Source organism: Jaculus jaculus, chromosome 16, assembly GCF_020740685.1.
Source record: "Jaculus jaculus isolate mJacJac1 chromosome 16, mJacJac1.mat.Y.cur, whole genome shotgun sequence".
Lineage (NCBI taxonomy): Eukaryota > Metazoa > Chordata > Mammalia > Rodentia > Dipodidae > Jaculus > Jaculus jaculus.
Genome location: NC_059117.1, coordinates 21,609,216 through 21,631,317, shown reverse-complemented (window position 1 = coordinate 21,631,317; position 22,102 = coordinate 21,609,216). Strand labels below are relative to the sequence as shown.

The 22,102-nt window shown below is 42.9% G+C and overlaps 1 protein-coding gene across 1 annotated transcript in view; it reads left to right on the top strand.

The window, feature by feature from the left end:
* Slc26a3 (solute carrier family 26 member 3) overlaps positions 1-14,787 on the top strand; it is a 32,826-nt gene extending 18,039 nt beyond the window's left edge. The window contains exons 11-20 of the mRNA XM_004652869.2: positions 115-210; positions 2,475-2,581; positions 3,709-3,778; positions 4,025-4,117; positions 6,256-6,351; positions 6,869-7,102; positions 8,713-8,767; positions 11,215-11,357; positions 11,472-11,537; positions 14,708-14,787. Of these exons, the coding sequence (XP_004652926.1) occupies positions 115-210; positions 2,475-2,581; positions 3,709-3,778; positions 4,025-4,117; positions 6,256-6,351; positions 6,869-7,102; positions 8,713-8,767; positions 11,215-11,357; positions 11,472-11,537; positions 14,708-14,731 (984 nt within the window). The 3' untranslated portion in view covers positions 14,732-14,787. The remainder of the gene's footprint in view (positions 1-114; positions 211-2,474; positions 2,582-3,708; positions 3,779-4,024; positions 4,118-6,255; positions 6,352-6,868; positions 7,103-8,712; positions 8,768-11,214; positions 11,358-11,471; positions 11,538-14,707) is intronic.
* Positions 14,788-22,102: the final 7,315 nt, after the last annotated feature.

Sequence of the window (22,102 nt, the reverse complement as noted above, 5' to 3'; positions counted from 1 at the left end):
GTCGACATGCTTTGAGGCCCGCCAAGGGACCCACTTATCTGCAGCCTTCACCTTTGCTTTTATGTGGTTTATTTGATTAACTTCAAGTATATCTGGTGTTTCTATCTTTCACAGTCTGTCCTGGCAGCGTTAGCACTTGGAAACTTAAAGGGAATGCTGATGCAGTTTGCTGAAATAGGCAGATTGTGGCGAAAGGATAAATATGACTGTGTAAGTAGACACAAGGGCTTTTAAGATAAATCAGAATGGCAGTTTGTTGTCCATGTGAAGTGCAGATTCATATCATAAGCTGTGAAATTTTGCTTCTACGTGTGTTTGAATTAACCTAAGTTGACTTTATTTCCTAACTTTAAACTGTGTACTCTAAGGATCATTATCTGTGATTTAAACATAAAAAATATGAACTCTGGCTGGTTGTGGTAGCATATGCCTATAATCCCAGCACTTGGGAGGTTGAACTAGAAAGATCACGAGTGTAAGACCAACTTTAGTGACATAGCAAGATACTACTTACTACTTCAAGAATAATAAGTACCCAGATGTGGTGACACACACCTTTAATCCCAGCACTTGGGAGGCAGAGGTAGAAGGATCGCCATGAGTTCAAGGCCACCCACAGACTACATAGTGAATTCCAGGTCATCCTGGGCTAGAGCAAGACCTACCTCTAAGAAAAAATAAAGAAAGAAAGAAACAGACAAATAAAGGATGGGCTCCTGCAGGTAGAAAATGCTTCAGAAATCATTAGTGGAAGGCTTTTCTCAGATCTGTTATAAAAGGCACTGTGCTCATCCTGAATGCCACAGAAATGCTGCATTTAGGGCACACGCTCCTTCCGTTCCTCATTGTGAGATGTGTTAGTTTCCAGAGACTCTGCAAAGGGTTTAAATTCTGAGTGTTCTTTCTGGACCTACTCTTTCTTTTGGGAAGGTTCGCTCCCTCTTGCCCTCATTGCACCTTGCTTTGAGAAGCAGAGAACATAATTTAATCAGGGTCAAAGTCTGGGGCATGAGAAGCTTGTCAGCATTACCCAATGGTACTAAAAGAGCATAAAGTAATAAGCTGCGTTTGGTTAACTTTTTTTCCTGATTAGATCATTGTGCAGGATTTCAGCCCACTTTTAGCGCAGTGAAGTTTGGGGTTTTTTTTGGGTGTGTGTGTGTGTGCATGCAATGTGGTGTGTGTTTGTATGTGTGTGATGTATGTGTATGTGTGTGTATGTATGTATGTGGTGTATGTGTATGTATGTGTGTACACAATGTGGTGTGTGTGTATATGTGTGTGTGATGTGTTTATGTATGTGTGTGTGCGCATGCAATGTGGTGTGTGTTTGTATGTGTGTGATGTATGTGTATGTGTGTGTATGTATGTGGTGTATGTGTATGTATGTGTGTACACAATGTGGTGTGTGTGTATAGGTGTGTGTGGTATGTGTATGTATGTGTGTGTGCGCATGCAATGTGGGGTGTGTGTGTGTGTGTGTGTGTGTGGCGAGTCTATGTGTGTTATGCATGTGCATGTGCCCTTGCAGAACCCCATGCCCTCACAAAAGGTCGGTTTACCACTCCATTCCTCCTCCTGTTCTCATTTTGAGTCAGAGTCTCTTACTGACACTGAAGCTTGCTGGTTTTCACCTGGTCTCTGCTCCTCTTTGCAGGGTTGGGGTTACAAGCATTTGTGTGGCCACACCCAGCTGTTTACTGGGATCTGGAAATTCAAACTCAGAAGGTTTCAGTCCCCTCAGGCCCTCATGCTTGTGAAGAAAGCACACTTAACCACTGAGCCATCTCTTCGGCTCTCCTAAGGTTTTTGTTTGTTTGTTTGTTTGGAGGCAAGCCCAACAGACTGGCCTTTTTTTAATGCTAGAGAGAGAGAGAACGGGCTCACCAGAGCCTCTAGCCACTGCATTTGAACTCCAGATGTGCGTGTCCCCTTGTGTGCATGTGAAACCTTGCATGCTTATGTCACCTTGTGTGTCTGGCTTACGTGGGACCTGGAGAGTTGAACATGAGTCCTTAGGCTTCACAGGCAAGCGCCTTAACCACTAAGCCAGCTCTCCAGCCACATGTTTGTTTATTTTCTTTGCAGTGCTGGAAATCAAACCCAGGGCCCGGTACATGCTAGGCAAATGGTCTACCATGGGGCTATATTTCCAGCCCTGATGGCTGGGTTTTAGTGAATAGTGTACTCTGGCGTTTTTGCTATGGCAAATAGATTCAATTTCCTTTCTTCCTGTGTTCGGGGGGGGGGGGAGTAGAAATGGGCAGACTCTATATGGATGTTCTTATAGCTATTTGCTTGTTTCTGTGGCTCAGAATCTGAGCCAGCAGAAATGACCTCCTAGGAAGTCCAAGATAACAGCTTGCAGCTTCTGCTTGTGGCCCTGGAAGCCATGCTTTCTCATCGCCCTAGACCTAAGCCATTATACTTCACTCGAAGCAAATTGTAATGCATGTGTCGCTTTCTTTTTATAGTTAATTTGGATCATGACCTTCATCTTTGCCATTGTCCTGGGGCTCGGGTTAGGCCTGGCAGCAAGTGTGGCATTTCAGCTCCTAACTATTGTGTTCAGGACCCAATTGTAAGTGCACCTTGTAGTCTGCATGCCTGGCAGGCTTTGACCTTCCCAATCAGAAGAGGAGAAAAAGATCACTGGTTAAGGGAAAAGTAGTTTAATGGCTAGGCATGCGAATCTATCAGGGCTCATCAAGAAAGCCTTCCTCTAGTTTCTCACCAGAAGGCGTAAAGGGCAATAGAATGATCCAGTGTTAGGTGCTAACCCAGGCAGAGGACCTAGTATTGGTCTGCTTTCGCTGTGACATGAGTTCAGAGAAATCACACATCTCTGAATCTGTTTGCTGTCCATAAATGGGAAGTAATTCTGTCCTAAGCAGGTTCAATACCATTGCCTTAGATTTGTTAAGCCAGGGAACACGTCACTAAATGAGTGAAATTCTACCATAGTGGCGGGCTAGCCTTCATCAGTCCTTAGACTGCACTCCTGCCTTACATGCTCAGAGCTGGATTAGAAAACTCCTAAAAGACTCTTTAGTCCTAACATTTTACAAAAAACTTAGGTTCTTACAACTCATCCAGTTCAAGCATTTTTCTGATTTTAAAATCACTGGCAGGTAATATCACCACCATGTGGTCATTCAGCCTAGCTGGAATAGATGGTAGGAGTATAAGGAGAAATATGGCTTCTTGGGAACCTGGAGGCTCTAGAAGAGATATTTCTTTCAGTTATTTCTTAATTAATGGCATATACCAGTATGGAACTACCTTGGTATTCTTGCTTTCTTGAGTCTGTATTTTCAGTGGGTTGAATTCCTTACTTATACATCAAGCATGGAGACAAACTTGAGTGGCCATGTACACACGTCATTTCTCTTCTCCATGCCCTACTCCAATGCATATAATTGGGTAATCATATGCCCTTACCGCATTGAGTAACAGCGATGTTCAGAATTAAAATGGCAGAAGCTTACGTGAATGCTGTATAAATTGTAATGTGGTAGGTAGGTCAGAGGCATTGTGTAAGGAGCTATGGGACACAAAGATTAGTTGTTTGCCCTCCAAGGTCTCTAATGATATAATGATTTCCCAAACTTTTCAATTTTGAAAAGTAACCTATGTTGATATACTAGAAAAAAAAAAAGCAATTTTAGGCTTAACAAATATGCATGTTGCTGTTGTTTTTCTCGACAGTCCAAAATGCAGCACACTGGCCAATATTGGAAGGAGCAACATCTACAAGAATAAAAAAGATTATTCTGAGGTAAGAATGATTCACTGTCATCTTTGACTTGCTAAAAGGTGTTAAAGTGAATCTAATGGGACCCATCTCATTTTACTTCTCATCATCATGCTTTTTGCTTTGTTTTGTTTTGTTTTTCAAGGTAGGGTCTCACACTGGCTCAGGCTGACCAGGATTCACTATGTAGTTTCAAGGTGGCCTCGAGTGCTGGGATTAAAGGCGTGCACCATCACGCCCGGCTCATCATTTTACTTCTATATCTTACAGATGTATGAGCCAGAAGGAGTGAAGATTTTCAGATGTCCAGCGCCGATCTACTTCGCAAACATCGGCTTCTTTAAGCAGAAACTTATTGATGCTGTAAGGTTTGGGACTGTTCAACTTTAAAAAGTTCTAGTGACTATCTGGGAATGAAATGTTTGTTCTTGAACCAGAAAGTCCAACATAACTTCCAGCATGTTGGAGCCAGATTGTGTCAGCGTCTTTGTGTCACACACCTCAGAAGAGGTGAAACTCCTTTAACGTGTCCATTAAAGATGTCGGGGCCAAGCGTGGTGGCGGTGCACGCCTTTAATCCCAGCACTCGGGAGGCAGAGGTAGGAGGATCACTGTGAATTCAAGGCCACCCTGAAACTCCATAGTGAATTCTAGATCAGCCTGGACTAGAGGGAGACCCTACCTCGAAAAAAACAAAACAAGCAAACAACAACAAACAAACAAAAAAAAATTGGAAAATAAGCCTCCTTGGGTGAGGTGCAGACAGAATCCTTCTGTCCAGTTCTGCTGTAAAGATTTGCTACATGGGGGCTGGAGAGATGGCTTAGCGGTTAAGCGCTTGCCTGTGAAGCCTAAGGACCCCGGTTCGAGGCTCGGTTCCCCAGGTCCCACATTAGCCAGATGCACAAGGGGGCGCACGCGTCTGGAGTTCGTTTGCAGAGGCTGGAGGCCCTGGCGCGCCCATTCTCTCTCTCTCCCTCTATCTGTCTTTCTCTCTGTGTCTGTCGCTCTCAAATACATAAATAAAAAAAAATTTTTTTAAAAAAGGCGTGTGTCAGTATGCCTGCCAATGGGTTTAATAAAAAAGATTTACTACATGGTATTAGGCTGCTGGGTTTTTTTATGAGACAGAGAGAGAATTGGCGCACTAGGACCTCCAGCCACTGCAATCGAACTCCACATGTGCGTACCCCTAGTGCACATGTGCGACCTTGTGGATGCATCACCTTGATGTCTGACTTACGTGGAATCTGAAGAGTCGAACATGGGTTCTGAGGCTTCACAGACAGGCACCTTAACTGCTAAGCCATCTCTCCAGCCCTAGGCTGCTTGTTGTTAGTGGCTACTACCCTCCAGATTTTTCTGGGGCATCAACATCTGAGACAATGGGAGAATTTAATACCCAATTGTATCTTTGCCTAGATTCAGGATAGCTATAGTCAATGGACATTTAATCACCAATACTGGTAGAGATCAAGAGCAGTCTTGAAGAAACAAGAGCTTTGGCACTCACTCTCCAAACATGCCTTTTGGTCTAGTCTGGTATGCATCAGATGCTATTCTGCCCAATATTTCCTTCCTTTTACAAAAGCAGCATTCTTTTGTACATATGCTTTCTAAATAACACATTTACTTAATCTGGTATCTTTCCATTTAAAATAAAATTTTCCATGCTAGGGATTGAAACCAGGGCCTCACATATAATAGTCAAATGCTCTACCATGAACTAATATACCCCAAGCCCTAATGTCATTGTTTATCAAAGATTTTTTATTTTATAATTGATCTTCCTTTCTTGTTACCCTGGAACTAAATAATGTTGCAATAACAACTCATTTTGTTTAAAAGGAGAAAATGAAGCCTAGCCCTAAATCTAAAATCAAAATTATAATATCAAGTTGGAATACATTTTATAAAAATCCAGTCATACAAACGTCAATAAAATTACATAAGCAGAATACTAATTATGTGACACACTTCATAGATAGAAAATTAAATTAAATTCCCCAAGAGTTATGTGGGCCCCAAACACAAACAGATTCAAATAAGGTTTAAATCTACCTATGAATCATTTTTTTAAATAAATCCCAGACTGTTTGAGAGTTTTGAATTTTGATAAATTGCCTACAGGCTAAGCAAAACACAAGCCTAACATGGTGTTGTTTAACTCACTTTTCAGGGGGCTAGAGAGATGGCTCAGCCGTTAAGGCACTTGGCTGCAAAGATAATGACCCAGGCTCAATTCTCCAGTACCATCTGGAATTTGTTTGCAGTGGCTAGAGACCCTGGTGCACCCATTCTCTCTCTCTCTCTCTCTTTCTGTGTCTTCTTATAAATAAATAAATAAATATTTAAAAACCAAAACAAAACTTTTCAACTTTTATCACCAATATTTCTATGTGCCCCAATCCCCCAGCGCCTCCCAGCTAGCTGCTGGACCCACGCTGGGTAAGCAGGAGGTTATCCGGGGCCCTTGTCATGACGCAGCCCGATTTTTGCAGGTTGGCTTTAGTCCAGTTCGAATTCTGCGCAAACGCAACAAGGCTTTGAAGAAAATCCGGAAAATGCAGAAGCGTGGCCTGCTGCAAGTGACGCCGGTAAGTGTGCGCAGCGGCGACAGCTTAGGGAAGCGTCAGTGAAGGTGCCCGCTCCATGACTGCCAATGAACTTCCAGACAAGGTATTCTACGTATCAATTAATACCATGTTTTGGATGGCATCCGAATACTCCCTTACTTTTTTTAAAATTATTATTATTATTATTATTGTTCTGGGAAAACTAAAAAGACAAAAACTACAAAGCACCAACATATAAAAGTAGGAAGGGCCAGGCCTGCTTGGCGCCCGCCTTCACATCCCAGCGCTCAGAAGGCAGAGGCGGGAGCGGTCGCTGTGAGTTCAAGACCAGCCTGGGACTGCACAGTGCATCCCAGGCTAGGGCGAGACGCTAGCTTGAAAACACCAAATTAAATAAATAATACATCAAGGTACGAAGCGTCTACGCCACCCTTGCTCGATTCACCCTTGAATCTGTGCGCCCCCCACCCCACTCCCTCCTTCTCCTTGGCACCTCCTTTCGGGCCAGGGTCATCATGCTGGCGACTCTTGCCCGCAGAAAGGGTTCATCTGTACCGTGGACACCCTGAAAGACTCTGACGAGGAGCTAGACAACAACCAGATAGAAGAACTGGACCGGCCCATCAACACGGCGGACTTTCCCTTCGAGATAGACTGGAATGCCGACCTTCCCCTCAACATCGCCATCCCCAAGATCAGCCTCCACAGCCTCATCCTTGACTTCTCAGCCGTGTCCTTTCTCGATGTTTCTTCAATGCGGGGTCTCAAAACGGTAACTTAACGTCTCCCACCACGGGACACAGCCAATCATGAGCTAAGGGCCAAAGTATGTTTGCAGAAGAATGCTCTCGACAGAATACACACTTGCTTAGAATTTTAATACAGTATTTTATGGGGCGGGGGCAGGTGAGGATGGGACGGTTCTTCCGTGAATTTGTGTATTTTCCTGTGATTCTGAAGAAAACGAAATCTGCACTTCTTTTTAGAAATATTTTTATTTATTTATTTGACAGAGAGAGAGAGAGAGAAAGTATAGGTGTGCCAGGGCCAATTTCTGCTGCACATGAACTGCAGACTCATGGGCATTTTGTGCATCTGGCTTTGTGGTTACTGGGGAATTGAACCTGGACCAGCAGGCTTTTCAAGCAAATGCTTTTAACCACTGAGCAATCTCCCTTGCCCCAAATCTACACTTAAAAAAAAAAAAAAGATTTATTTTCATTTATTTGAGACAGAGAAAGGGGTAAAGAGAGAGAGAATGGGCATGCCAAGGCCTCTAGCCACTGCAAACAAACTCCAGAGGCATGTGACCTGGAGAGCTAAACCTGGATCCTTAGGCTTCACATGCATGTGCCTTAACTGCTAAGCCATCTCTTCAGCTCACAAGTCTACACTTCTAATGGATGCAGAACCTGCAGGTATACTACTCCTATCAAAACTGGATATCACTGGGCTGGAGAGATGACTTAGTGGTTAAGTGCTTGCCTATGAAGCCTGAGGACCCCAGTTCGAGGCTGTACTCCCTAGGACCCACGTTAGCCAGATGGACAAGAGGGCGCACACATCTGGAGTTCTTTTGCAGTGCCTAGAAGCCCTGGCGTGTCCATTCTCTCTTTCTCTCTCTCTCTCTCTTTCCCTCTTTCTCTCTCTGTAATTCTCAAATAATAAAAAAAAAAACAACTAAATATCGCTGCAATGCTTTTAGACACTGTAGGCATTATATTTTACCTTGAAATCAGAAAATATTTGGAATGGTCTACAGGGACATGGAACAGTGGATCAATTTGTGTTTTTTTTTAAATATTTATTCATTTATTTGAGAGATAGAGAGAGACAGAGAAAAACAGAGAAGGCGAGTATGGACGCTCCAAGGCCTCCTGCTACTGTAAGTGAAGTTCAGATGTTGTGCCACTTTGTGCATCTGACTTTACGTGGGCACAAGGGACGCAAACCCAGGGTGTCAGTCTTTGCAAGCAAGCGCTCTTACCGCTGAGCCATGACTCTAGCCCTGTGTTTGTTTTTATCCTCATCTATTTTAAACTGATGAAATTGTATTTGGCCGTTTAAAATAGTATTTAGAAAACAGCCATATAAAAAGATAGCTGTGATTAAAAACAGGACTAAACAAGAAAGCTGTAGTCCGTTTCCATAGTATTGTATTGTCAGCATTTCTAGTTGAGCCCCTGATGCATCTGGCTTATGTGGATCCTGGGGAATTGAACCTGGGTCCTTTGGCTTTGTAGGCAAGCACCTTAACCACTAAGCCATGTACCCAGCCCTGTGGGTTTTTTTTTTTTTTGAGTAAAATATAACTTTGATAGTTTTCTTGATGCTTTTGACAAAGGAAACTGTTCCTCAAAAAAGATTTGCTTTCTTTCACAGATTTTGCAAGAATTTATCAGGATCAAGGTAGATGTGTATATCGTTGGAACGGATGGTAAGTTCTTTTAATTAATTTATGTAGCATATCATCTGACTATGTAGCCCAAGCTGACCTCAAACTCACCATCATCATGCCTTTGTTTCCTAAGTGCTGGAATTCCACCATGATTTGCTAAAGTTTTGGCAATCTTGGAGCCGGGCTTGGTAGCACATACCTTTAATCCCAGCACTCGGGAGACCGAGGTAGGAGGATCACCGTGAGTTCAAGGCCATCCTGAGACTACATAGTGAATTCCAGGTTAGCCTGAGCTAGAGTGCAGACCCTACCTTGTAAAACCAAAAAAAAAAAAAAAAGGGCTTGGCAATCCTATGCTCCCCTAGGCCTAGAGATGAAACTCAAGACCTTCTACATGCCACGCAAAGGCTCTGTCACTGAGCTCTATCCGCGGCTCAGGCTCCTGCATTTAACGTGCTGAGCTCCCTCTCAGGACCCACTGCCAACTCTCAATCTAGACTGCCTCTCCAAAGAACAGGACATTGAATAAAAAAACAAACAAACAAAAAAAGAAAACTAATTTCCAGTTGAGCCAATGAGAATCCCTATGAGAACTGCAACTTTGTGTTTGAGCTCTGTGGTTGATATGTAATGAAATGAATTTTATGATCAGAATGTGTATTTAATAGAAGGCAAATGAGTCACGATTAACCAATTTTCATTCTCAACTTGCTGACAAAGCAGTCTTACTGCTTGGCTTTCCGTCTCTTGCCCTCCTCGGCCTTGCACGAGTGGCTTTCTGCTTCCCCTCCCTGGTGGGGCCATTCAGTGTCCGTTATCAGCGACGCTGCTTGACAGGGCTAACTTCCGCCTCCCAACCTTCCCCTTGATGGGGCTTACTTGAGTGCTAGTTCTTAAAAACTCGTTTTTGCGGGGCAGGGAAGATGGCTTAGCGGTTAAGACATTTGCCTGCAAAGCCAAAGTATCCCAGTTCGACTCTCCAGGACCCATGTAAGCCAGACGCACAAGGGGGATCATGCATCTGGAGTTCATTTACAGTAGCTAGATGCTCTGGCGTGTCCATTCTCTCTCTCTTCTCTCTCTCCCTTAAATAAATAAAATATTTTTTAAAAAACCTGATTTGAAACTGTCTCTTCCTGACTTCTGACTCTCCCATTCTCCTGACTTACTTCCTACTTTTCCTATTTCTGACACCGGCTTCTCTGCCAGTCCTTAGCCTTTTGCTTTCCCCAGGCTTCAACCTCAAACTCCACAGTTCTAATTTCACTCTTTTTTTAAAATATTTATTTATTTGAGAGAGAAAGAAAGAGGCAGAGAGAGAGGATGGGTATGCCAGGGCCTCTAGCTAGTGCACACAAACTCCATACTCATGTGTCACACACACTTGTGTCTCTGGTTTATGTGGGTACAGGTACAGGGGAATCGAACCCAGCTGCTTAGGCTTTGCAGGCAGGTGCCTTAACTGCTAAGCCATCTCTCTAGCCTCACAGATTCTTTTTAGTCAATCTCCTCCATACCTATGAAGGCATGTGTATCTAACATTAAACCCCAAAACTATACCTCCAGTCCATACCATGAGCTGAGACCTATGTATTCAACTCACTGTATATTCCCCAGGCACCTCAAATACATATTTGCAACTCTGTGTGCGGAACCTCACTCACTCACTGCATTCTCTCTTTTGCTATCTGCGTCCCTGCATCAACTACCTGTCCTGTTGCCCAGTGAAGATCCCCAGAACCATCTTTAGTTTCTCTCTCTTTCTCCCTTTCCCTTGACAGTGAGCCACCCAGTTGTAGAAATATTTCCTTTTTTTTTTTTTTTTTTTTTTCCGATAGAGAGTCAGAGAGTGGTAAAGAAGGAGAAAGATACAGAGAGAATGGGCATGCCAAGGCCTTTAACTGCTGGGAACTAACTTCAGACACATGTGCCACCTTGTGCATCTGGCTTAAGTGAGTCTTGGGGAATTGAAACTGGGTCATTTGGCTTTGCAGGCAAGCGTATTAAGCACTAAGTCATCTCTCTAGCTCAAGAATCCCAGTTTTTAACAATAAGCCAGACTCGTTCCAAACATTAAGTAAGGGTAGTAATTCACTAGCTCTTGCCTAAATAGATTTCCTTCTGGAATTAAAGGTTTTCTCATTTGTACCTTTTCTTTTTTTCTCTTTCACATTAGGGCAATAAACACATAACAGATACCTGGGTCTTATACTGCTCCAACCCTTGAATACTTAACCCAAAAGTCATAGAAATGCACATTAGAAAATGAAGATTAGCTGGGTTTAATCTCAGCACTTGGAAGGCAGAGGTAGGAGGAGTTTATGAGTTCGAGGCCACCCTGAGACTAGATAGAGAATTCCAGGTCAACCTGGGCTAGAGGGAGACATAAATTCAAACAAACAAACAACAAAAATTTTGCAGATTAGCAGTCCCAAGAAGAAATAAGTACTTTTCCCTCAGTTCTGTGGTTTATTCTTTTTCTTCAGATGACTTCATCGACAAGCTTGCTCGGTGTCAGTTTTTTGACGATGAAGTCACAGATTCAATATTTTTCTTAACAATCCACGATGCTGTTTTGCATATTTTGATGAAGAAGGATTACAGCGCGTCAAAGTTGAACTCCACTCAGGTACTAGCTCTGTTTGAGAACCAACCTCTACACTTCTTAAGATTTTCCTCATATTTCAACGTGTTACAAGTCAGTTCCTGATCCATATGTTCTACTCTTTTTCCCCCCCCTCAGGAAAAAGAAATGAAATTTGACTTTACCATAAATACAAATGGAGGGATACGTAACCGGGAATGTCAGGTAAGCTTTGTTTGCATCTGGATATTACTAAAACCAACCCCCCCCCAGAAGTTTGTTTTATTCAGCAGGGTCTCTTCCAGCATCTTTCAAAGCCCAGTATCTTTCTGAGCTGCCTCTATGCTTCATCCCTAGAAACTGAAGCAAAGCTGACCAGTTTCATAGGGAATATATGAAAGAAAAAAAAAAAAAAAGAAACTCAGACCAGGAAAATAACAAAGGGAAATAGGCAGAGGAAATTTCTAGTAACGTATCATTGAGTGTATCTCTTTCATGTTTTCAAAGTTGAAATAAAGATTTATTTTTTTTGTTGTTTTTTTTTTTAAGATAGAATCTCACTGTAGCCCAGGCTGGCCTGGAATTCACTATGGAGTCTCAGGGTGACCTCGAACTCACAGCGATCCTCCTACCTCTGCCTCCCAAGTGCTGGGATTAAAGGCGTGCACCACCATACCCGGCTTGAAATAAAGTTTTCAAAGCCCAATCTGATTCTCATATTCTGATCATCCACAAGGCAGGGAAGGTATTGCCATGTGCACTGACAGCTGAATTAGCAATGGAGCCAAGACACTAAGACATTCTCTGACAGCCAAGGGCATGGGACGTCTCTGCCACAGTGTCTAGTTCAGCAGGAAAGCTAAGTTCCTCTCCTTCCTTACTAGAATGAGTTACCAATTAATCATTTAACCAAATAGTTCCATTTCATTCTAGAACATTGATTTCTAAAATACTCAGTTCTGAGCCAGCTGTGGTGGCTCACGCCTTTAATCTCAGCACTCGGGAGGCAGAGGTAGGAAGATCGCCGTGAGTTTGAGACCACCCTGAGACTATGTAGTGAATTCCAGGTCAGCCTGAGCTAGAGTGAGACCCTACCTCGAAAAACCAAAAAATAAAAATGAAACAATAAATAAAATTAAAATTAAATACCCAGATCTTCAAGGCAACATCTGGAAGTTAGAAAAAGAGGACTACCAAACCAAAGCTGTTTTCTCTGTAAACCCAATACATGGTAGATACATCACCTCATTTTAATCCTTCTGATAATATCCAAAAAAGACATCTACATATTACAAATGAGGATACTGAGAAACTGGCTCAGAGGTTAAATGAATTTTCTCAAGGTCACACATCAAGTGACAACAACAAGGCTTAAGTTAAGATCTAATGACAAGTTGAGTGTGGTGGCGCACGCCTTTAATCCCAGCACTCAGGAGGCAGAGGTAGGAGGATCACTGTGGGTTCAAGGCCACCCTAGAACTACAGGCCAGCCTGGACTAGATACTACCTCAAAAAAATAAAAATAAAAAATATAAAAAAAAAACAGAAACACCTAATGCCAAGACCTGTGTCCTATTCACTACAGTGTGCCACCTCTGCCTTGCAGTGACACTAACAGATTGAAGGTCCTCAGAAGAATCTAATGACTTCCAAGTACAGAGGTGACTGGGGATTTAAGTGAGGGAAAAGCAAGCAGAAATGTAGATTACAAATGAAGAAATGATTATCAGAGCTGGAGAGATGGCTTAGAAGTTAAGTCATTTGCCTGTGAAGCCTACAGACCACGGTTCAGTTCTCTTCAGTACCCACATAAGCCAGATTCCCAAGGGGGCACATGCATCTGAAGTTCGTTTACAGTGGCTGGAGCCCCTGCTGGGCTCATTCTTTCTCTCTCTCTCTCTAGCTGTCTCTCTTCTCTATGCCTCTCTCAACTCGCAAATAAATAAAATATTTTTTTAATTTTTATTTATTTATTTAAAAGAGAGACAGAGAAAGAGGCAGAGAGAGGGGGGAAAAAAAGAGAGTGGGTGCACCAGGGCCTTCAGCCACTGCAAATGAACTCCAGGCGCATGTAACACCTTGGACATCTGGCTTAAGTGGGTCCTGGGGAATTGAACCTAGGTCCTTAGGCTTTGCAGGCAAGCACCTTAACCACTAAACCATCTCTCCAGCCCAAATAAAATGTTTTAAAATTTAAAAAAAAAGACATATAGCAGAAGATAATCCTGAACCAGTGTGGTATCAAATATCAAAGGTGTATTAAAAAGGTTGGTCATGGGCTGGAGAGATGGCTTAGCGGTTAAGCGCTTGCCTGTGAAGCCTAAGGACCCCGGTTCGAGGCTCAGTTCCCCAGGTCCCATGTTAGCCAGATGCACAAGGGGGCGCACGCGTCTGGAGTTCGTTTGCAGAGGCTGGAAGCCCTGGCGCGCCCATTCTCTCTCTCTCCCTCTATCTGTCTTTCTCTCTGTGTCTGTCGCTCTCAAATAAATAAATAAAAATTTAAAAAAAAAAAAAAAAGGTTGGTCATTCCAAAAAGTTCGACAGAAGAAAGTGGAAAGCAAATCCTAGATAAGCATTATGATACTGATTCCAGAGAAACCCACACTCAGTATCTTGCCTGTGTACCCTCAAAACCAAAGCCTTCATACTAGAAACCCTCTTCAGAGTAGCTGACTTCAGAACTGTCACCAAGTTGTAAAGGATGAAGCCAAACACCAGTTAAGTATTCGATATTTGATCCAAACTTCAGAGATAATTGTCTAACAGAATGAAGTCAGCACCATGATGTACCCTGGGTTTCCCATATTTAAAAAGCAACATTTATCATTAGCCTCTGGCTTCCTTAGAGGAACATACAACAGCAGTTATGGCTAGGCCGCCACTGAAGTGTCCCTGGCTGGTGCACATAGCTCCTGGAAGCTTCAATGTAAAGAAATCAATCATAGTGGCACATGCCTTTAATCCCAGCACTCAGGAGGCAGAGGTAGGAGGATTGCCATGACTTCAAGAATTCCAGGTCAGCCTGAGCTAGAGTGAAGCCCTACCTCAAAAAAGGGGGTGCTGGAGGTATGGCTTAGTGGTTAAGGCATTTATTTGCTTGTAAAGACAAAGGATCCAGGTTTGATTCCCCAGGACCTACATTAGCCAGATGCACTAGGAGGCACACACACCTGGAGTTCACTTGCAGTGGCTGGAGGCCCTAGCATGCCCATTCTCTCTCTGTCTCTCTCCCTCTTTCTCTGTCAAATAAAATGATTCTTGCTAACCAAACAGCAATGGAAGGTTCATTAAAGACAAAAACATTATGAATTCTGGCAAATTCTAGCTCCCAAGAGATAATTATAGAAAGGAGAACTTAACAATCTTTAAAACAAGAACTTTCTGTCTTCTTCCAGGTGCCAATTGAAACAAAATTCTAATCAAAGTACAACTTGGAAGGATTCTCATCTGACTGTCATGTGAAGAACAACTTTATACCTAGAAAGTTATTGATAAGTTCATACATTGTATGAAGAATATTTTTGATAGAATTATGTTTCAAACTTTGGAACGAGATTGTTCTAGCATGGTATATTTTTCACATATCTAGTATGAAATTATGTAAATACTCTCTAATTTTATACCTTGTAGATTTATCAAAGGAAGAAATTTTGTTTATAAGTATTTTTGTAGCACTGATAGGTATACATTGAAGTCACCATCTTTGTGCATATTTGGGGTGTATTATACCACTATTTTGACTCTCAGAATTTATACAGAATTTATACAGGTCATGATAAAACATAGCCATTAAAAAGATTAAGTTGTATAGCAGTTGTGTTTTATTAAATTTGTTATTTGCTTTCTGAGATGTTTGCTGTGTTTTCCTTTATAATAGCGTGACAAGAATACTGTAAGAAACTATAATGAGACTTATTTGCCCAAATTTTATGTTCAATTCAGTTTTTCAGTTTTTCACCTTCTATCTTTATGCAGACATAATCCTTCTAATGCCATATATATAGTTCTAAGTAGTTTCCCAGGCAAATCTTTTTAAAAAATCTTTTTAGTTATTTGCAAGCAGAAAAAGAGAGAATGGCCTGCAGCTGCTGCAAATGAACTCTAGATGCACACACCACTTTCTGCATCTGGCTTTACATGGGTACTGGGGAATCAAACCTGGGTCATTAGGCTTTGCAGGCAAGTGCCTTACCTACTGAGCCATCTCTCCAGGCCCCAGGCAAATCTTGATTTCCTCCTTCCTGGCATGAAAAGTGAGTAAGCTAGCGGAGCTATGAGGTGATAAAGGAAGAAAGTGAAAGTGTGCCAAACAGGAAGCAATTCTTCCTGGTCTTGTCTGGTGAAAGAACATTCTGGGGTGAAAAAAGTATGCTCCCCGCACCCCCCCACCCCGACTGTTGGTCATTAGCTGTAACTCAAAAGGTGGAGTAACAGCTCTGGAGCTAGGCTCTGCCAGAGCATGATGTACGAGATTCAGCACTCATGCTTCTGTTCTGCACTGGCATCGCTCTTGGTACAAATTGAGATTTAGTCATGTGACAGGTAGAAATTCACATCACCACCATCAGAAAAGGAGTTAGTGACCTTGCTGCATGGCAAATTTCCTCCGCATTGAAAGGTGTAAATAACTATTTCCAGCTTTATCAAAACCTGCTGGGAGCTGGAGAGATGGCTTAGTGGTTAAGCGCTTGCCTCTGAACCCTAAGGACCCCAGTGCCAGGCTCGAGTCCCCAGGACCCACGTTAGCCAGATGCACAAGGGGGCGCACGCATCTGGAGTTTGTTTGCAGTGGCTGGAGGCCCTGGCGCACCCATTCTCTCTCTCTCTCTCTCTGCTTCTTTCTCTCTGTATCTGTCGCTCTCAAATAAATAAATAAAAACAAACAAACAAACAAAAAACCCTGCTGGGCTGGCTGGAGGAATGGCTTAGAGGTTAAGGCACTTGTCTGGGAAGCCTAACGACCCAGGTTTGATTCCCCAGTACCCACGCAAGCCAGGTGGTGCATGCATCTGAAGTTTGTTTGCAGCGGCTAGAGGCCCTGGGGTGCCCATTCTCCCTCCCTCTCTCCTTCTCTCTCTCCTAAATTAATAAAACAACAACAACAACAAAAATACCAGAAGTCTTTTAAAAAATAATAAAAACGCAGCTGGGTCAACTCAGGACAGAAGGCATGGAAGAGTCATCAGACCCCCACCTGAGATGCAGGTCCCCCTGCACCAGCTGTACACGATAATGCATGAGGTCTTGTGGCCTCAGTGGGAGATAGATACAGAGAGCAAAAGATCAAGGAACAAGGACTCCACTGAGGTGGTGACTCTGGAGTCTCATGCTCTGTAAGTCAGTGCTCACCCCGAGACTGAAGGAGGAACAACTAGGGGGGGATCCCAATATACTGAGTCCCACTGAAGTGCTGCTCTGTGGTCTCATACTCCTGGACAGGGACAAGGCGTTTCTAGAAGTGGCCACAGGGTAGGCTGAGACTTCTCCCTGTGCAGCTGCTCTGTACATAACCCTCATCCTGGGGCTGAGGCAGGAGCATCCAAGGAGTAATTCTGAACCATCAAAGCAGCCATCAAAGCGGCTTTGGGAGTTCCGCGTTCCTATAAACAATCCCTCTCCATGTTCTGTTAGTGACCCCTGATAAACTCATTGGTTCACCTAACCGGTATTGGTGCGCTCGTACCTTGGTCTGCCATGTGAACGCTATCTGGGGTAAAGACATTTGTCTGCATCTCCCCAGGTGAAAAGTTTCCCGCGGCAGACCTCTACTAACAATGGCAAAGCTGAGCCAGCTGTTTTAGACTTACCTCTAAGCGTTTCCTCCGAACATAAAGCAGTTCTTTCAAAGTACTCTTCCCATCCTCTGTTACCTGTCTTTACTGAGAGGCCTTGTCTGCGGGACTTAAGCCCAGATACAGAAAGGTATGAAAGGTTATTTACAAAGTGATCTTAATTAACAACTAGAGATTCAGCACTTTACACGACCGTCTTTAAGCTTTTTGAGTCATAGACACCTTATAGAGCCTTGTTTATCTTGCAAATTTTAAGAATCACACAGGTGCAAACACACACACACACACACACACACACACACACACACAGTATGTATGTCTGTGAATCTCTGGGTAACACCTTTCCCTTCAGAGAACTTGGAGTATAAACTGAAAATAAGAGCCGACCTAAGTAACTGCTTGGCTTGGTGAGGCAATGGGTTCAAGTTCATATTGAACAGGCGCTGGCCCCTGCATGCATCTTCCCAGGGAATGGCACCCACTACGTTCTTGCCAACTTAAGCCACAGGAAGCAGACGGGACTTTCCATTCCTTGCGCCCACATCACAGGACAGTCAACCTTAGCATCTTAGAGGTTTGCTTATAACCGCATCCTCAAGGGAACTTTCCTCTTGGCCACTGAGGGACTTAGGCTTGGAGCAATGGGAACCTGTGGAAAATCCCAGAATTTGACAAGCACAGATATCTCACCCTTGATTTAGGAAGAGGTTGCGACCATGTTGAAGATAGAGGTAAAACAAATGTAGGCAAGCCAGAGCAACACTGCAAGGATGTAATGTCAGTGGGAAATAGGCTAACCTACATACAGATACACTGCTGGAACTAAAAGGTGGACACACTAGGACACGTTAAATTATTTTACTACGAAGCATTTCATACGCATGGTCACCTAACGTGAAAATATGCCACTTAGAAATAGTTGAAGCCTAAGCCTGGCTTTATACTGTATGAATAATAAAAGGATAGTTAGTGGGTTTTAGCATCGTGGATTTCACCGTGTTGATCCGATAAGTGTGCTCTTCCATCTTGGTTTCTGGTGTTTGTGTGTGTGCATTCCTGCGAGTGTGGTCTGTGCATGCCACAATATGCACGTGGTTATCAGGCAACCTTGAAAATTGGTCCTCACCTTCCACCTTCACTGAGGGTCTCTTGTTTACTCCCGTGTTCACCAAACAAGCTGCTTGAGAGCTTCCATGGGATTTTGTCTCCACCTCCCTTCTCACCACAGGCACACTATTTTAGTCGTTTTCATTACTGTGTCTGACGTGGGTTCTGCAGATCCACTCCCAGGTAGGTACTCAGATTTGCACAGCCCATTCTAGATCCACTCAGCCATCTCCCCAACCCTCTTCCATCTTTTCTGCCTCCGGGAATGACAATTCCATTCTTCAAACTACTCAGGCCAAAAATGGGTCAGGAAATCCTAACTAGACTCCATATAACATGCCATCATTTATTCTCAAAATAGCCCTTTGGGGTGGAGAGATGGCTTAACAGTTAAGGCGCTTGCCTGAGATGCTTAAGGACCCAGGTTTGACTCTCCAGAACCCACGTAAGCCAGATGCACAAGGTGACACATAGATATGTTCTGCATATTTGTGCCAGTTACTAATTTATGTACTTTAATTGTACGATTAAATATAACCTAAAAAGCTAGTAAAAAGATATTAAGTTTGGAGTTAAATAATTTAGTATCCTTTTCAAGACATTTTTAAGGATTTAACACTCATTTTTAAGGGTTTAAAAAAGTCTTTTTCTGGCTACTAGTCATTGAAAAAGAATACATCTTTTTTAAATTTTTTAAAAATTTATTTATAAGCAGAGAGAGAGAAGAGGGACAGAGAGAGTAGGCACAGCGGAGCCTCTAGCTACTGCAAATGAACTCCAAGATGCATGTGCCACTCTGTACATCTGGTTCTCATGTGGGTACTGGAGAACTGAACTTGGGTCATTAGGACTTGCAGGCAAGCACCTTAAATGCTGAGCTATCTCACCAGCCCCCAGAGTCCATCTTTTAAGGAAAACTAAGAAATGGCTATCAAGGACAATTTCTAGACAAGTTAGAATCTGAGCTCCTAAGACAAGGGCCATACGTACTGTTCAGTTTTGCATACATCTCATGTAAGTGTCTAATTTTCTATGTGCATCTTTCCACAAATCACCCAGTTCTCAATATACCCACAGTACTACTAACATCTCTTAGAGGATTATTAAGACACTCCTCTGTTGGTTCTGGCTTCCATGTTTGTCTCACTAGTCTTTCACAGCACACAGAATAATCCTTTACAAAGAAACAGACCAGCCCATTCTTTTACTCAGAATGACACAATGGCTTCTCATATCTATTCCTCACCCTCCCTCTGTCCACTGTTGGAAATCAAGCCGAGGAGCTTGTGCATTCTAAGTGCTTTACCTCCAAGCTAACCCCCAGCCCTTGATCTCCTTACTCCTTACTGCATTCTCTCTTCTTGTTACCATGTAAGCCAGGCAGGTGTAACCCCACTTTAAGTCCCTTACAGACTGCAGTATGTGGAAAGCTCTGCCTCCATTTTTTTTTTTTTTACTATTTTTGTTTATTTTTATTTATGTATTTGAGAGTGACAGAGAGAGAAAGAGGCAGATAGAGACAGAGAGAGAATTGGCCCGCCAGGGCCTCCAGCCACTGCAAACGAACTCCAAATGCATGCATCCCCTTGTGCATCTGGCTAACGTGGGTCCTGGGGAATCGAGCCTCGAACCAGGGTCCTTAGGCTTCACAGGCAAGTGCTTAACCTCTAAGCCACCTCTCCAGCCCTTGTTTATATTTATTTAGTATGGGAGAGAGAGAGAGAGAGAATGAGTGTGCTAGGGCCTCCAGCCACTGCAAACGAACTCCAGACATGTGTGCCCCCTTGTGCATCTGACTAACGTGGGTTCTGGAGAATCAAGCCTCGAACCAGAGTCCTTACTACGCTTCACAGGCAAGTACTTAACCACTAAGCCATCTCTCCATCCCCCTGCCTCCATTTTATGTGACCTTCAGCTAACTAAAATTTTGCTCAAATACTGTTTTTTTTTTTTTTTAAATCATGTTTATTGTATGGGCACACATGTGGATGTCAGAGTTGTCTGTACTCTGCCTTCTTTGAGAGAGGGTGTCTTGCCACTGCACACAAGGCTGACTCATGAGCAATTTTACATGGGTGCTGGGGAACAGAACCCAAGTCTCGGCTAGCAACTGCCTTTAAGGGCCAAGCAGTCTACCCCAGCCATCAAATGTCATCTTCTCAATGCTCTCTGCCCTGTTCTCAGCTTTCCTCACTTGTTTTCCCACCAGGCTCTGACACCCATCTACACGTTGTATACCAACGCCTGTGGATGGTTGTCTCAAGGCTGACATGGCCCAGGTGCTTAGCACCATCTCACACGTATTGGGATGAATGAACTATCCCACAATGGCCCATGAGAGATTATTGAATATCACTAAGGAAATACATTTAGCTTACCAGGACATGGAACTTAATTGTCAAAAGTTATTAGCAGGGCTGGAGATGGCTTAGCGGTTAAGTGCTTGCCTGTGAAGCCTAAGGACCCCGGTTCGAGGCTTGTTTCCCCAGAACCCACGTTAGCCAGATGCACAAGGGGGCACACATCTGGAGTTCCTTTCCAGTAGCTGGAGGCCATGGCATGCCCATTCTCTCTCTCTCTCTCTCTGCCTCTTTCTCTATCTATCACTCTCAAGAAATAAACAATTTAAAAAAAAAAAAAGCTGTAACAGAGCCAGGCATGGTGGCGCACGCCTTTAATCCCAGCACTCGGGAGGCAGAGGTAGGAGGACCTCCGAGAGTTCGAGGCCACCCTGAGACTACATAGTGAATTCCAGGTCAGCCTGAGCCAGAGTGAGACCCTACCTCGAAAAACCAAAAAAAAAAAAAAAAAAAACAGCTCTAACAGTACTTAACAGAGGACGCTGAGTAGGATAATGGTCAAGGGGATCTGCACTTTTGTCATTTTTTTCTAGTTTTATAAATGAGTACAAGCTTTAAAATGAAAATTTATAGGGTTGGAGAGATGGCTTAGTGGTTTAAGTGCTTGCCTGTGAAGCCTAAGGACCCAGGTTCAACTCTCCAGAACCCATGTGAGCCAGATGCACATGATGGCACATGCTGTCTGGGGTTCCTTTGCAGTGAGTGGGGGCCTCTGCTCGTTCTCAATAAATAAGTAAAAATAAACTTAAAAATTAAAGGATTTGGAAAATACAAGACAGCAAGATTTTTCAATTTGAAGGAAGGCAAGTTAAGGATGTTAAAGACAGCATAAAGGAGAATGGTTATAAATATAAAATGACAGTGCTTAAAAACACTTAGAACTAAAATATTCTTCAGTTACAGAATTTTAGAATGTTTTTCCAGAGATACCCAGGTATGAGAACTAAACCCATTATTGCAATTCTGATGCCTACAATTTCTTAATCTTTGAAGATGAGCAGTGTCTTTTTCTCCTCAGTGAGGGAAAACTGAGGGGGTATGAATCCAAACAAGGTATTTGAAGCTCATCAACTATTAGCAGCACTAGAGTGTGTACATGGCTTGGCTCTCACTCGGCTCTAAGGGTACTGGAGCCAGTACTGCCTTTCAGACTGCACAACTGTACAAGCTATCTCCTGCTTCTTAGGCCCTAATTATAATTATAAACCACTGAGTAAAACTAAATGCATTTCACTTTGAATATAGTATGTTTGAGTATTATGTCAAACTTCATTTAGTATCAATCTATTAGCTTGATGGTCAATGTGACAAACATTTGTCTTAGATATTCGTATTGATTTTTTTTTAAGTTATCCAATACAGGACTGGAGCACTTTTCAAATTAAAAAAAAAAATTTCTTCCAACATTTTCTTTAAGCAGTTCTGCATACCTCATACAGTAAATACTACATTGTGAGTTCAATGTTCGTATTTTTTCTATTTGTACTTCAGTTGTATCTGATTTGTATTTACACAATTTTGAGCACGTGTT